Below are 17,794 nucleotides of genomic sequence, written 5' to 3'. Positions count from 1 at the left end.
AGGATGCCTCTCCTCTACTTTCCACACTCAGTAAATTGCACCTGAAGGAGGTCAGTGAGTAGTCTGTTAGAATGTTTTTCTACTTACTTGTGATCTGAAGAGGTGTATGTGTGTGTGTGTATGTATGTGTGTGTTCTCTTTATCCAGTAATGGTGAACACAAGGGTAATGTGTGGTTTGTTTTACTCTTATTATTTTTGGGGAGGTAATGGTGGTAGGAGAAATTCAGAGTCAGGCAACTGCCAATGTTCTCCAAACCTGAAAGTCAAGATAGGCTTTTTTTTTTTTAATGCAACTTTCAGGTTTTGTAAATTTGAGTCTCTAACAAGAGCTCTCACATGGATTAACTGTAAACATAATTTTGGCCTAAAAGACAGAGAAATTTAATTTTAGTCTTGGCCATTCTGTATTTTTTTTTTTTTTTTTTTTTGCTGTGTGCCCGTTAGAAAGTCACATAACATTTTTGGGCATCAGTGTACTTCTCTATAAATTGAAGGTAGCAGCTAAGACCTTCAAATGATTGCTGATATTGCTTTCATCTCTAAGCATTCACAAATATGTATCAACATATCATTCTTAGTACTCTAAGAAATGTGGAGAAGATAGAATCCCTTTTATTCTGAGACTTATACTGCATTTTAAATCTCTGTGAACAATGTTTTCTGGTAACAGGAAATGAGCACAATACTAAAAGAATTCCATTTTGATATAATATCACTCTCAAGGATATTTCTTCTCAAGAATGTAATATGTCAGTATATCTGTGCTCTTATCTCTTTATCCATAGAAAAATCTCTCTATCCTACAGAAGCAACTGAACAGCATATTTGAAGTATAATTTCATATTGCTATTTTAGCTTTAGTGCATGATTTTAGGTTTATTATCTCTTGAACAATTTAAAATGGTATAAATCAAAATAAGACATTAAGAAGCATTTTATTTTTTTTTAATATTTATTTATTTTCTTTAATTTTTTTGTCTGTGTCGGGTCTTAGTTGTGGCATGTGGGATCTTTCATTGCGGTGCACGGTCTCTTTGTTGCAGCACTTGGCTTCTCTCTAGTTGTGGCGTGCGGGCTCCAGAATGCATGGGCTCTATAGTTTGTGGCACGTGGGCTCTCTAGATGAGGTGCACAGGCTCAGTAGTTGTGGCATGCGGGCTTAGTTGCCCTGCAGCATATGGGATCCTAGTTCCATGACCAGGGATTGAACCTGCATCTGCTGCATTAGAAGGCGGATATACTATTGGACCACCAGGGAAGTCCCAAGGGGCATTTTAAGAGCTCAGTTTTATTTTATTGAGAAATAGAAGGAAAAAGTTTGTATATCTCAATCAGAGGCCCCCATTAGTTATAAATTCTAATGTAATATAAATATTTTTTGTCAAATAAGACATAAATTACCTCAGGCTACTTTGTCCATGAAGGGAGTTTAGAAAAGGAAACTCAATCCTCCAGCTAAAATTTCTCAGTAATCCTTAATATTTTTCTTGGTAATTTGAAATTATTTCTTAAATTTTCAAAATTGTCTTCCAGAAAAAAATTTTAAAACTCACCTTTTTTTCAAATGTCTTCACTTGCTGAATCATATATATAGTAGGCAGCTTACTTTTAGTCTAGTTTCTAAAGCAGCCAGGGATTTCACGTAAACCTTGGTATGTGCATGTTTTCCTTCTTCAAGTTATTATTCTTGTTTTTCTCAGATATTCCTATTAGGTTGACTTACGGCAGAAAAATGCTACCACTTTGCAGTCAAAATCATTTAAATAAATAGCATATATTATATCTGATTTCCCAAATGTATTCTCTTTTAAGCCTATCTAGGTTCTGGTTCTTTACTCTTCATTTCACCATTCACATTTTATTCCCTGGTGTTATTTTCATGGTGTGATCTTGTAATCATTCTCTAAGTTAGAATACGTAAGCTCTAGAGGCAACTGTTCCCTTGTTATTATGCTATAATTTGGATAAGCTGCTACCATGTGGATAGCAGTATTTTTGCTAAATAGTTGGAATAACTGTACTTTTGAATGACCCACAGTTTTATAAAGGTTGCTAAAGTACTTTCTTAGTTAGTTGCAATTTTACTTCTATAAAAATAACTTTTTAACTGTAAAGCACATTTTGCAAGTACTAAATTCTATAAACAAATATTATAATAATTTAGAAGTATAATGGAAATGAAAATTCTTTCACAATTTAAAACTTTACTCATCCATTTTAAATTACTTCTAACCAGTATTTTTTTCCATGCCTAGGGCAGATTCAGCTCTGTAGGAATTTGTTTATTTATGGATTAGATCATTATGTGCTTTCACAAAGCTTTTTGTCAAAGAACTTTTTAGGTTTCTGGTTAAAGGTGGCAACTGAACATAATCATTCATTACTGCTGTATTCTGTAACCCCACTTAAATAACAGTAAAGGAATAAAAAAGGCATGAACTCTCAAGGACAAATATAATAGGAAAGGATATAATAGCTAAAAAGAAATGTCAATGAATTTTGGGAGCTGGAAAGTAGATGAATGAGTGGTAGTTTACCTAGCAGAGTAGAAAAAGCTGAATGTTCCCCTTCAGTTGGAAGACCTGCAAGAAGCAAATCAGTTTACATGACACAGCTGTACCAGACACAAACCCATTTGCCTATCACATTTTTGCCTCTTTCACAGCACATAGAGAGATATTTCACTGTCCTCTTTGCACTTATGTTGGAGCCATTTGACAGATCTGACCGATGCAATGTGGACAGAAGTAACATAAGCCATATCTAGGGTAAAATCATAAATCACTTTGGCCCATTCTCCTGCTCTCTCTACCTTTCTACCTAATGGTGAACTTGGAAGCCATGTATTCTAGCTGGTGAATTTTTAAGATGGATACAAACTGGGTCCTTAAGTCTTCATGTAGAAAAGAGCCTTCTAAGAGGGCTGAATAACCTGCATCAAAGTCTTTGTGAAGGGAAAATGAACACTTATTTTGTTAAACCATTGAGATTTCAAGGTTTATTTGTTACCACAGCATAGCGTATTCTGTTCTAGTACAAGCTTCTTGGAAGGTTTAAGAATTATAGTTAGTAGTAAGCAGCTCTGATGAAAAATGTGTTCAGTGTGCCTAAAAATTACTCCCTTACCTGCAGAACATAGTATGTGAAACATCATCCTGTGAACATGCAGGTTAAGTGAAAATCCATCCATAGTTTGTGAGAGTGTCCTGACAGCTCTTTCTCCAATCAGTTTTCATAAAGCTGACAGCCAGCTCCATACACATAGTGCAAGAGATAGTAGAATTCTTATCTTGGGAAAAAGGTGAACTAAAGAATAAAGACTGATGGAGACCAGCATTTGAGGGTCTCCAATAAAATGGTCTGAGTTCCACATAATCAGCCAACAGAAATGTTTACCATTTGATGAGACCCACCTGTGATCAAAGAGCTTCCAATCTGTGCTTGTGATACTTCATTCATTCTAATCCATAAGAGCAAAGGATCATGAAAGTTAAAAAAATGGTTACATTTAATATTGTCAAAGATATTAAATATTCATTCATGAAATAAAAGCAGGGTAATATTAAAAATAAATAAGTAGGAAATAAGAAAGACATATTGGACATTAAAAATTTGCAAAATATGTTTGCAAAATAATTAATAAAAAGTTTGAAGATAATTTTGAGGAAATCTCTTTGAAAGAAAAGAATACTGAAAATAGGGGAAAAAATCAGAATTATATAGGTTAAACAAGAAGGACAAATGTGTTTAATGTTGATGTTTCCAAAATAGGAGGTCCTTCATATAAAATGCAGTACATGAAAATATATATCAAATTGACTGATGAGCTAAATATCAAATTGGAAATATAAAACTTTTCTAGAAGAAAAAATATGAGAGCACAACTTATGGCATTGGGATGGGGAAAAAAATCTTGTTTGTGGTCAAAAAGCACAAACTATAAAGGGAAAGACTGAAAAACAAACTAAAATGTTATGTACCACAAAAGACGGTATAAACAAAATTAAAAGTAAAATTATGGGAAAAGTTATTTGTAGCATATAGAGAAAACAACAGGTTACTATAAAGAATCTGTATTTCTCTCCATATATCTGTTTACTGTCATCATCATGTTTGTGTGTACTTATGAAATTCAATAAGAAAAAGGCAGCCGAATGGAAAGATAGACGTATTAGTTTCCTACAGGTTCTGTAACAAATTACAGCAAACTAAGAGGCTTAAAATAATGCAAATGTATTAGCTTATAGTTTTGGAGGTCAGAAGCCTAAAAGTTAAGAAATCTTGAAGACATTATTCTGTGTTTTTTTTTGTTTTTGTTTTTTTTCTTTTCCTGGAGGTTCTAGGGGGGAATCTGTTTTCTTGCATTTTTCAGTTTCTAGAGGCTGCCCACATTCATTGGGTCATGTATTATCCCAGCCTCTGATTCTGTTATCATATCTACTTCTCTGTCTGTGGCCCCTTTGCCTCCCTCTTAGACAGACCCTTATAATTACATTGGGCCCACCTGAATAATCCAGGATCATCTCTTCCTCTCAAAATCCTTAACAGTCACATCTGCAAAGTTTATGTTGGCACGTAAGGTAACATATTCACAGCTTTCAGGGATTAGGATGTGGATATTTTGGGGGCACCATTAGTCCACCTACCATAATGGACAAACAATATGAATGATTAATTCATCAGATAGGAAATCTGAGTAATCACTAATTATCTGAGAAAAATATGAATAAAGCTCAGTGGTTACCTGGAAAAGGAAGTGCACTTTCTCAATATTTTGGAAAAATAAGTCTGTTAAAACCAAGAATTTTGAGCATGTAGGAAAGGAAAATTACCACAATACCTATTATATTTGTTTACATGACTATTTATGGTCTAACTCCAGGCAAAAATACACAGGAAGTCTCTCACACATGTGTAACAACATAGAGACATGTAAAAGAAGGTTTAATACATAATCCTGTGGAATCATAAGAAATTAAGCACAACCAAAAGGTGTACTAATGGTAAAATGAATACATGAATTGCCCTGTATTCACATGGGGATATTACTCACTAATAAAAATGAATGTACATTATCTGCATTTATCAACGTGGATAGATCTAGAAGTCATAATATTAAGTGAGGAAAATAATTTCCACAGTAATATGTATAACAAAATAATATTTAAGTAAAACTTGTAAAAACATGCAAGACAATGAATGCTATTTATGAAGATGTACATATTTAGTTAAAGTATAAAAATGTGGTGGAGCATAATAAAAATCGATTCCAGGATAGGGGCTGTGTCTGGGAAAGAGAGATGGAACTGGGATTACAAAAGACACAGGGAATTCACCTGAATTTATAATTTTTTATTTATTTAATGAAATCTGAAGTAAATGTTAGCCTTTGCTAGTAAAGTATGGGAGTGTTTATTACATTACTCTACTTTTCTGAATGTTTGAGATATTTAATACTATTTTAAAGTGGTAATTGAAGTGTTAATGAAATAAGGGTATTTTTCTGTTGATTTTTATCTTTTAAGAGCTCTGTCCTTATTTTGTATGTAAAGAGATTTCCTTACATTTCCAGAGGAGGTAACAATAGCTAGAGTTATTTTTGGTTTCAAAGATTTCCTTTACAGTTGAATACTTGTGAAGTAATTTACAAATGATAACGTACTCTATAAATCTCAAGGAGGTTTAATTACCGTAGCTTCTCTCTTTTTTTTTAAGATAAATCAACACTATATGTCTGTTTTATTAAAAAGGCATACCACCTTCTGTGGAAAGATTGAGTCCCAATTCTGTGTATAGGCAGGAATGTTTGTTTTGGACTTTAGTTTATAAGGTGATTCTACTTGAACTGAAGGGTAAGGTAACTCTGGGGAGCTAAGCAGATCACATTTTCTTCTTCTTTTTTTTCCTGCAAATAATGAAACTAAGTAGCCATGAGACTAAGGTCCTGCTAATGCATTATGATGCAAATTTCAGGACACATATTTCGGATTCACCATTTAGTGCTTATTCCACTATTTCGGTAAAAAGAAATCTCAGTGATCACATTAGACCAGGGCCCTATGTCATACCTTTTATTATTATTATTTTTTTAACCGAGGAGGCAAGTTAATAAAAATAACTTTAAAAATAAGTAAATATGTAATCAGTGCAACATATGCCCTTCCTAATTCCAAGAATTAGGAGCCCTTTTCAAAATTACAAAAGCCTTGATTAATCCCTGCAACTCCATGCAAGTACTTGTACTGTTGGAATCCTACCCCTTCTTCTGGTCCAATAGGAAAAGTCAGTTCGGGAAAGATGAGAGTGACAGCTAAGAAATGGTAAGAACCAAACCACTACTTCTGTAGACAGAGAACTGTATAGTATGGGATCTTCTTTAGGAAAGGAAGAAGAAAATCCTTCTGAGAAATTAAAACTCCTTATCTAAAAACATACACCAATTAAAAACTTTATTAAAGTTCTGTTTTTGTTTGCCAGGGCTACCTTAACAAAGTACCACGACTGTAACTTAACAGAAATTAACTTTGTCGCAGTTCTGGAGGCTGGATCAAGTGTCAGCAGGGTTGGTTTCTTCTAAGGCCTCTCTTTGGCTTGTAGATCATTGTCTTCTCTCCAAGCCTTCTCATACTCTTCCTCTGTGTGTGTCTGTGTCCTAATCTCTTCTTATAAGGACACCAGTCATACTGGATTAGGAGCCACCACTAGTGACCACATTTAAAAGACTATCTTCACGTACAGATACATTCTGAAGCACTGGAGGTTAGGACTTTGACATATGAATTTGAGAGGGGCATAACTCAGCCAATAATAATTTCTGAAATGTCAAAACCTCGAAACTTGTTGATTAACAGCCTTCTGTTATATCATAAACCAAAAAATAGGTGGGCCTTCCCTCTTTCCTCCACATTGTACAGTGATGATACATTATGATTTATGTGGGGCATTTTCAAGCGAGGTTCTTCCTACTTTGTCTTGATCCCAGGCCCCCCAAATATCTAATTGGATTGAGTGATGGTAATGAGGTATACATTGCTTTTTTTCATTTTGAAGAGGATAATATGATCTGAATAGACTTTTAAAAAATATTGGACCAAAAGTTTATCTTATATCATTGTGAAATTTGAAAGCCATACTAATCCTCTATGGCTTCATGATGAATATCAGTATGGAAATCTCACTATATTTTACTCATCACTGTGGCCAAATATGAACATATTTCATTCTCCCCTGCACACTCTCTACTATAATCCATTTCTGTTGGTGGCTCCCTTAATCTACATACTTTCCCAAGTCAGAAACTTGGAAACATTTTAATACTTCTCTCTTTTTAAACACATACAAAGGAACTATTGCCAAACCCTGTGTATTATTCCACCAAGTTTCATAGGCTCAATTTTGGAAGTCAGTGTTTGAACATTGACCCTTTCTTTGATTTACATTCCTGTCAAAATTATCCTTTTCTTCCCCAAAGTAATGGATGCCTTTGACTGAATAAAGGAAATACTAACAACAACAAAGTGAAAAAAAGAAAAAAATGCCAATAATACTCAAAATATTGTCTCCCTACATGAGTCTGATTTTCTCCCTTTAAAATTATTTAATGCTCAATTAAATCCAAATTCCTTAGCCTTTCCAGAAATCCCTTTTGAAGAACTATATACCTAATATTTATCCACATTCCTCTTTGAACTTTATGTGTCATAAATGGACACATTTATGACAATTGACAAGTTGGCTTTTACTTTCCCCCATTGGTGTGCTTGTGAATATTTGACCACCAGTTTTGGGGGTTGAAGGGGTCAGGGTAGGGTAAAGGGACTTGATTTATGACATTTGCTGGTTTCTATAGTGTAAATAATTCCACCATGGCTAATTTTAAGCTACTTACATGAAATCAACGGGCTTGCAAAATTCCTGAAAATTTTACAGTTGGTCCTTGTTAAACAGTAAATCCAGCTCTAGCATACCACTGGTTCGTATACCCACAAATTTTATCTCAGGGCTTCAAATATGCTACTTCCTTGAGTTAAAATAGTCTTCATTCCATGCCTGAGAAGTTCCCATTAATCTTTTAAAATGCAGCTCAGGTGTCCTTCTGTCTTAGAACCTGCCTAACCCCTGGCCCCAGCTTTCCCAGGTGGTCTATCACTGCCTCATCAGTTTTTCTCCTCATCATTGTAAGTGCTTTTATGTTGAGTTCATCACATTATCATGTTATCTTTTTATTTATCTGTTTTCCAATTACATTGTTAGTATTTGAAAGCACTTCAGTTTTGCAGATGAGGAAATTGATGCACAGAGCCTAACAGTATGGGGAAACATAATACCACATTTATGTATTTTTTTAATTGCTTAGTATTTAAAAGAATGGACAGAATAATACTCGAAAGCTTACATTTACCTTTCTTTGACCTTAGACAAATGATTTAGCCCTCCTGACCTTAAGTATTGTCATCTACAAATGGACATAATAATTATGTATACTCAAGAGACTGTTGTAAGAAAGTGCCTGTGAAGTACAGTACAGTGTGTGACACCTAGGAACCACTGAACAATGGGTAATTCTAGGCTGTATCATAGGTGAAAGAGCATGAGAAGAACCTCTGTTATTTCTGATGATGCTTTGGACAAGGTACAATGTGGACTCACCTTACACATGTGTCTTGCGAGAGTGAAATAACTTCACAGTTTCAGATGAAACAGAGCGTTCATTCTTAAAATGTATGTCCTTCAATATTTTATCATAATGCCTCTAACATTAAAAAAAAAATTCTCCTACTTGAACGCTATCCCAGATTTCAGGTTTTTTCTTTTCATCCAGAATAGGCACTTCATAATGTTGGTTGTACCCATTTAGTCTATGGCCTACAGTTTTCTGTTTCTTTTCCTTCAGCCTTTGCATGCAAGATTCCTTGCCTGTGACCATCCAGTCCTGCATCATGCCAAAAGACTGCGAAACCACCGAGTGGTCCTCCTGGAGCCCCTGCTCCAAGACGTGCCATTCAGGGAGCCTCTCGCCAGGATTTAGAAGCAGGAGCCGGAACGTGAAGCACATTGCTGTTGGAGGCGGAGAGGACTGCCCTGAACTTCTCGAGAAAGAGGCCTGCATTGTTGAAGGAGAACTTTTGCATTCATGTCCCAGGTATTGTGTATTCTTTGGCATGAGTGTTCAGTTGTTCTATATAATCTCATTTTATGTGGTATAGAGAGGTTAACAACAACTGTAGCTGTGACTTATGGCTCAGTACAGAGTTTCATATTAGGCAGTAAAGCCTAGGGGGGTAAGAACATGGGTCATGTTGATTGCTTGGGCTCCAATCCTATTTCTAATTATGTGATTGTTATGACTTTCTAATTTATGTGAATTTTGGCAAGTGACTTAAATCTAGTGCCTCAGTTTACTTTTCTACTAGCAGTACTTACTTCATCCAGCACCTGGCATATCATAAATGCTTAATAACCATTAGTTATCATTACCTGACATGTCACACCTAATTTTTATTACAACCTAAGACGCCATTCATAAGCATCTTCATTTTGCAAATAAGGCTATTGATGCTCAGAGAGATTAAATAACTTCTGAGGTTACATAGTTAATGAGTGATAGCCGCCTGATTCTAAGGATGCTCTTTCTCTGAAAGTCACTGCTGCTCTGGGCATTGTTTCTATTTCAGAGTCCCTAGGGAACCAGAGAATGCTGAGAAAGGTTGACATAAATTAGTAGCTAAATTTAATATCTTGATATTGGTTATATTTTGCCCGATTGTGTAGCCCTTGGTGAAGACCTCCAGTGCGTTTTCCTCTGGTTGTTGGCTTACAGCGGGATCAGTCTGATAATGACAGAAATCACTGGGGCTGGATGTTTAGAAGTCTGTTGGGGATGAATTTGTAATAATTCCTGCTGGACAGCTGCCCTGAACTATCTCTGAAATCTGTATATTAGATTTAAATAGCTATTTTAGATGGAACTTTTCTATAGTCTCTGAGATTTCAGATCACTCCCTCGGTGAAAAATAAAATGAGGCAAAAAATAACTTCTTGTAGAAATTAATCATCTGGGGATATGTGAAGGGTAAGTGGGTTACAAACTCAGCTGGTGTTGTTGATGGGCCTGGTTATTCCTTAAACCTGAAATAAACCATGTATGGGCGGGGCAAAGGTTGAGGTTGGGGGTGGTTATAGAGGAGCAAGTTCCTGTTTACACATTCATAGTCATTCACTTCCTCCACCTCACCATTGAAATCAGGGTCGATTCAACATACCCCTTACGTATTGATTGTTCATTTTTTACTAAAATGACTCCTTAGATTTACATCATTTCTTGCCTGAAAAGCAGAGAAAGCAGATGTAGTTCACGATCCTTGACAGATTAACCTGTTGTCACAGAATCCTCCCTAATTGTATTGAGTTTGTGTCCAATCTTTCAAGACACTAATTTGGGGCAAAACATGGGATTGGAAAGAAAACCTGAGGTCTTTGTCCCTTTTGAACTTGGATAGGCTTTGGGTTAGAATTGCATCGCCATCACACTTAAAGTGTGTGTCCTTGGACAAGCTATACAACTTCTCTAAGACATTTTCCTCTTCAATAAAAGTGTCTAATTATACTGCCTGTGTTGAAGGTTGAACAGCTACAGACTAGCACTGTCCGTCCCAGTGCTCAGCACATGAGGCACTACACGAATACTGACTCTTATTGTTGCTCTTTGCAGGTGGGTTTTGGTTTCATTTCCTCCAGTAAGAGAATCCCTCCTTTCCTTGGAAGGCATACAGTAGTAATTTAATGGAGTAGACAGTTATTTCTTCTGGGTGATTTGGAGACTTTTTTTCCCCCGTGGAGGCCTTATTTAGGAGGGTTCTCAATGTTAGGCTGCTAGGAATAGAATCTGGGTTTAATGATGACCTTGACCTTGGTGCCTGTTCTCTTCATTCCTTTCATGGAATGGCATGACCTCTTCCTGATATTTTTAACAGTTTTTTGATTTATAGACATCCCCCTATTTTTTTTCTTCTCTTTTCTTTATTAATAACTATTACGATTCTCTTGGAATCATCAGAGTGGTGCCTCCTTGATGATGTTGAGAAAGTTGAGTTGGATAACCTTTTGTTAAAGAACGACTACCTTTTATTGAGCATCTACTGTTGGCCAATAACTATATCAGAGATTTTATAAAGATTATTTAGAATAACATAGAATGTGTTATCCAAATAGAACATTTTTGAGAGTAAGAGGGATGTATATCGGTACTGTTCAGATTCAAATTGAAGTCCATTTGACTTCAAGGTCAGTGCTCTTTCCAATACATCACACTGACCCTAATGATAATCATAGTGAAGACACACACCCAGATAAGGGTATAGACACACATATACATGTATTCATATGTATCATTTTTTTCCAACAATATACCATGGAATGGTAATACTTCAAGATGTACCCAAGATTAATTTCTGTATTTTTCATTTGATTGAACCTTAACATCTGAAAACAGGGCCTGACAAAGTTCATTGGAGATGAACCTGGGCCTCTAGTTCTGCTGTTTGGAAATGTTACTGAGTATGACATTTTCTAAAAACCTTCTCAAATAGTGAATTTGTAGGAAATAGGAGTCTTCGAAAATTCACTGAATACCAACCAGTGTTTCCCAGGGAGACTGATGTGTTAACTAATGATCCCACTTTGTGGTGGAAAAGAGCATGTATAAATAATAGCAACAAAATTAACATTGGCTGACATTCTTATTTGTCTGAAATCCGAGCTTTGGCCTCTACCACAGGAAAGCAGAAAGGCCGTGTGCTAACTTTTGTTTCTACTTGGACACCAGTGATTAAAATTCATTGTGAACAAGGGAAATGGAAACAAAAATCTCTGAGGGAACAAAAATGTCCATTTTTCCTTTCCCAGAATTCATGAGCACTTCATATGCATCAAGCAATTTAATTCACCATCCTTCTCCCCAGCAGGCAAATGTCCTCTCTTAGAATGCTGTTTGGCTTTTACCCTTCCACCATATTTGCTATAGGAGATGTGTTCCTTTTCTCAATAAATATACTCTGAGCTCTTCCTATGTACCAAGCAGTACGTTAATTGTTTCCAATACCTCAGAGAACACATTAGACAAAGTTCCCTCCCCCTTGTGGGACCTAAATTTTAGTGAAGATATACCAAATAAATAAAATAAATAAAATAAACTATATACTTTGTGTACAAGATATGGAAAAAATGAAGCATTGGAGCAGGGCAAAGATAGAGGCTTCTGGGGTGCTGTGATGGCGGATCAGCTCAGGTTACAGAATTAAAGAGAGTGTCCTTAGAGAAGCCTCATTTGAACTAGCAGGATCTGGGGGGAGGACTTGAAGGAAGTGAGGAAATTAGTCTTTCAGGTAATTAGAGGAAGAATATTCCGAAAAGAGATAAGCTAGAGATGTGCTCTGGTTCCTACATGTTCATAGTGCTCACAACAGTTTTTAGTTGCATAGCTTGGGGGCTACTCATCTCACCAGCTGGACTCCACTGATCAGCATTTTCACTATGAACACTATGTGTGCCAATCCCTAAGGCATGATTCCATGAAAGGAAATGTGACCATGAGGAACCCCTTCTCGAAGAGCTCCCTGAGACTGAACACTTTGGAAGCGCCTCAGGGCAGCTAGCATAAGTTAACCTGAAAGGAGACAGAGACCAGCCTATGTTAAGCTAACTTGGGAAATTTTAGAACTACAGTTGGTCCTTGAACAGCAGGGGTTTGAACTGCACAGGTACTCTTAGAGGTGGGTAGTTTTGAATAGTAAATGCTACAGCACCGCATGATCTGAGGTTGGTTGAATCCATAGACGCAGAACCATGGATGCAAAGGGTGACTATCAGTTATAGCAGATTTTCTGACTGCATGGAGGATTATCACCCCTAACCCCACATTGTTCAAGGGTCAACTGTATACGGGAGTTAGCATTGTGTAGCCTTAAGCTCGTCTCAAAAGTATGCTATTTTTGACCAAGATATATGTAGACTCCATGAAACCTTCTTCTTCAGTATTATACGGTCTACTTGAAATTTTGTGCTCCCTCCCTCCAACATAACAGTAAGAACTCATGCTGTACATTATGGGGTTGGGATAGAAATGAGAGAGATGGGACAAATCTGCTTGTCACTGGCTACCTTTTCTATTGGTGCGTTTACCTCTTATCATTGTCATCATGGCTTTAGGCATTATGTTACTCTCTGCCTCAAAACACTGAAAGATATGTGCTTTATAAGATGCCTTGGCACTTGGGTTCTTTCTTTTGTCCCAATTAACATCTAAAGTATTAGATCCTACATCTCAACTAAGAGGGAGGTGAAAAGCATTCTAAGACAATAAGTGATAAGGTGGCCCTGTTTACTGGATAGCATAAGGAAAGGCAGCAGATACAGGTAGCTGAGACATGACTTGATGCTGGAACAGCTATGACTCCAGATCCTTCGTGCTTAAGCCAAGAGCCTGTTTTGGCTGAAGACACTGTAACACACAAGAATACTGAAAAATGTCAACATCTTTCTTGGTCACCTCAGATGACCTACCAGCAACGTCCACCACCTCACCAGGAGGCTTTCACACCAAAATGGCTGTTCTACTTCTTAAATGATCATTTAGAGTTTAAAATTGAATATAAGACAGTGCTGTTATAAAGACCAACATAGAGTAAAACTTTAAAGATGATCTCAAGGCAGAAGCTGCGTGGCTGATTGTATTACATAGACTGTGTGATATTACTGCACAGAAAAGCCAATTTCCTAAACATTGCTTCAACACTCCAGTCTGGCACTGAATAGATGGGGTCTCATAATTTGTCCCTCCTTATCTCTGGTATGTATGAGTTTACTATGGGTGAACTAGAGATTCTTCGCAAAAGGTCTGTCTGTGCAGACTCATACTGAGAGGTCTATCTGGGTCTCCTGCATCCCACTTTGATGTGCTTCTAAAACAACCCCCTGTGACCAGCCTGTTTTTCCTACCGTCTCTTTAAGGCACTGAACCCGATTTTAGATTTTCTAAAATCTAAAATTTTCTCAAGTTTTCCTTGAGAAAACTCTGGGGATTAGTTGATGGATTTTTTAGATGAGTGTTGAAGCCAGGAATGGTGCCAGCAGAAGGGATGGTGAGTAAAACTTGGCTTGGTAGTTGGCTTCCTCTGCCCATTGGAACGAAGTGAGTGCTGGAACAGGGTTAACATGTCTTGAAGAGATGTTTGTTCAACACCTGCTTCAGACTGTCACTGTGCTAATTGCTGGAGAATTCAGGAGATTTTAGTCTGTGTTCACTTAGTTTATTCATCTTCGGAATCCTGTGTAATATACTCATTAAAAACTAGAGCATCTTGGGCTTCCCTGGTGGCGCAGTGGTTGAGAGTCTGCCTGCCGATGCAGGGGACACGGGTTCGTGCCCCGGTCCAGGAAGATCCCATGTGCCGTGGAGCGGCTGGGCCCGTGAGCCATGGCCGCTGAGCCTGTGCGTCCAGAGCCTGTGCTCCACAACGGGAGAGGCCACAACAATGAGAGGCCCACGTACTGCAAAAAACAAAAACATAAAAACTAGAGCATCTTGAACTGATACCCATGTTCTTTAAGAGTGTTTCATAGTTAGTAATGTTCCCACACATCATTCCAAACATATGTATCTGGATTTTTTGTTAATGCATTTTTATCCCCTACTTTAGAGCGGGTAGCACCTATAAAAGAGCCTGGCTCAGAGTAAATGCTCAGCAGACAATGGATGGATCATTAAATGTGGGGCAGATCCAGAACAATATTATGCACAGGGTACTTTATTCCAGGCTGATACTTATTATATTATGTGTGTGAAGGATTCAAAGTCATTTCTTATAAAGAGCATCTAAAATTGGCATCATCAAGGAGATTACATAATGATGCCTACCCAGGGAAGGAATAAACACACAGAGCTTGATGTGACTTGGTCCCCAATGGCTGCCTTGCTTTTGCTAAGTGTGTCTGGTTTTCCAGATAAGAAGCTTCTGTCTTCATTGGTTATAAGAGTAGCTTTGAGAAGGATGAGTAATGAGATCACAATCTGAATATGTAAGTTTGCCTTCTGGAAAAGAATGGCACACACGTCACCTACCATCTCTAATGTATCTTTTCAATTGATCATCTACCACAGCACCTAACACCCTGCACATAATAGAAGCTCAATAAATGGTTGTTAAATGAATTAATGGGTTCTTTAAGGAAGCTTTTTTTAAAAATTGTTTTAATTAAGCAGCTCTTTGCAGGACTTGAGGAGTAAAGGAGTCATGACCTGGAACCCTCAGGAGAATCTGTTTCAGGAAAGAAACGACAGTTTCAAAGCATCTGTAAATTGTTTCAGCAGAAGGAGACTGATGCCTTTTTACTGAGTCCAGCTTTTACTGGTGCATATTGTTCCATGAGTTCCCATTGTGCCACTTTCAGCTCTCCTGGATGGAAGATCTGTTCCCCTGTTAGTGTAAGAAAGTTAATGTACTACTAAGTGCTGTGCGTAGTGATAGAAATCTCTTAATAATACATATGTGGAGTTTGGCTAGCAAAGCCATCTGCCAAAGAGCTTTGCACTTCAGAGTAGCTTTCCATAATCAATAGTCCCACTCTGTTCAATAAAAGATTACTAGAGCGTAAGATGTATAAAGCTTGATTGGCTCTCTTTATTTTGGTCGTCTGTTCAGCAAAAAATGACAAGTTAATTCTTTTCTAAATGAATTTACAACTTTAAAAGGACAACAGATATTATCATAAATTAGTCTTGCTGCAGTACACTGATTTTTAATATACACACATTTAATTTGAATACCTTGCACTAGGGTTTCAGTTCCAAGAGTGTTTGCAAATCTATATGTGCTTAGTCAAAACAGGACCATTCACTAATGCAATTATTCTTTCAGTCTGTCATCATTAAATCACTTAAGATTCTATTCCATGTTGCTTTGCTTTAAATCTAAGCCTTTAGAAGAAGGAGAAAAGAAATTCACATTTTGTAAGCAATTCTAAGTATTCTGAAAGTGACAAAGCATGCATTCTAAAGGGCAGGGGTTGCTATAAAACTGATGGTCCTGCCATCCTACTGCTATTAGAATTACTTTATGTCACCTTAGTAGGATGGAAGTCTTTTAAAAATAGTCACTAAATGTGCCTACTTTTCTAATTTTGGCTTTGCTAATTTAGGATATATCTATTCCTTGCTTCAGAACAATGCATTCATTCCTTATTCCTTCTGCCCTCCCCCCATCAATTTGGAGAGGTTTGAATACAGGATTCCTTGGGTTAGACAACATCACTCTCAGGAAGACAAGCTGGCTATCTGGGTGATTGAATTTCTGGCCCTCGAGTAGCTTTTCCTAATTCAGAATTTGTCTCCTCTATCTCTTCATGGGAATATGTATTCCCACCATTAGAAATTTCTTTCTTTGGTTTAATCTTGGTTTCTTCTTTTAAACTGCGTATACCTTTTTAGAATGATAAAATGTTTAATATTAACTTTGAATATTTATCTTGTGAATACATTTATTCATCATTTCCTAAGAATAGACTTAAATTATGGGGTACATATGAAGAAATCGGACAGTGAGTTCCAGGTGTGGGAGAAAGCTTCAGAAAGCAGATTCTAGAAGGTAAATGAAGAAAAACTGAATTTCACAGTTATAATACATGGTCGCCCTGATGTCTGAGATCTTGTCCCCTTTCCTGGGCTGTCTCAGGTAAGAATTCAGTGCCAAGCAATTGTGCTGCTAGTACTTGGGACAAAGGCAATTTAGAATCATTCTTTTTGTTTGTTTGTTTTTACAACTTTATTGGAGTATAATTGCTTTACAATGGTGTGTTAGTTTCTGCTTTATAACAAAGTGAATCAGTTATACATATACATCTGTTCCCACATCCCTTCCCTCTTGCATCTCCCTCCCTCCCACCCTCCATATCCCAACCCTCCAGGCGGTCACAAAGCACCGAGCTGATCTACCTGTGCTATGCAGCTGCCTCCCACTAGCTATCTACCTTACGTTTGGTATTGTATATATGTCCATGCCTCTCTCTCGCTTTGTCATAGCATACCCTTCCCCCTTCCCATATCCTCAAGTCCATTCTCTAGTAGGTCTGTGTCTTTATTGCTGTTTTACACCTAGGTTCTTCATGACATTTTTTCCCTTAAATTCCATACATATGTGTTAGCATACGGTATTTGTCTTTCTCTTTCTGACTTAATTCATTCTGTATGACAGACTCTAGGTCTATCCACCTCATTACAAATAGCTCAGTTTCGTTTCTTTTTATGGCTGAATAATATTCCATTGTATATATGTGCCACATCTTCTTTATCCATTCATCGGATGATGGACACTTAGGTTGTTTCCATCTCCAGGCTATTGTAAATAGGGCTGCTATGAACATTTTGGTACATGACTCTTTTTGAATTATGGTATTCTCAGGGTATATGCCTAGTAGTGGGATTGCTGGGTCATATGGTAGTTCTATCTGTAGTTTTTTAAGGAACTTCCATACTGTTCTCCATAGTGGCTATACCAATTCACATTCCCACCAGCAGTGCAAGAGTGTTCCCTTTTCTCCACACCCTCTCCAGCATTTATTGTTTCTAGATTTTTTGATGATGGCCATTCTGACTGGTGTGAGATGATATCTCATTGTAGTTTTGATTTGCATTTCTCTAATGATTAATGATGTTGAGCATTCTTTCATGTGTTTGTTGGCAATCTCTATATCTTCTCTGGAGAAATGTCTATTTAGGTGTTCTGCCCATTTTTGGATTGG

General features: G+C 37.1%; 1 protein-coding gene across 1 annotated transcript in view; it reads left to right on the top strand.

The window, feature by feature from the left end:
- THSD7B (thrombospondin type 1 domain containing 7B) overlaps positions 1-17,794 on the top strand; it is a gene marked incomplete at its 5' end in the record, with an annotated part of 794,653 nt that overhangs the window by 195,869 nt on the left and 580,990 nt on the right. The window contains one exon of the mRNA XM_081243155.1: positions 8,895-9,143. Within this exon, the coding sequence (XP_081099281.1) occupies positions 8,895-9,143 (249 nt within the window). The remainder of the gene's footprint in view (positions 1-8,894; positions 9,144-17,794) is intronic.

This window comes from Mesoplodon bidens, assembly GCF_964165515.1.
Source record: "Mesoplodon bidens genome assembly, chromosome: 8".
Taxonomy (NCBI): domain Eukaryota; kingdom Metazoa; phylum Chordata; class Mammalia; order Artiodactyla; family Ziphiidae; genus Mesoplodon; species Mesoplodon bidens.
The sequence above is the reverse complement of the archived record's forward strand: the minus strand, read 5'-3'. Positions and strand labels throughout refer to the sequence as shown.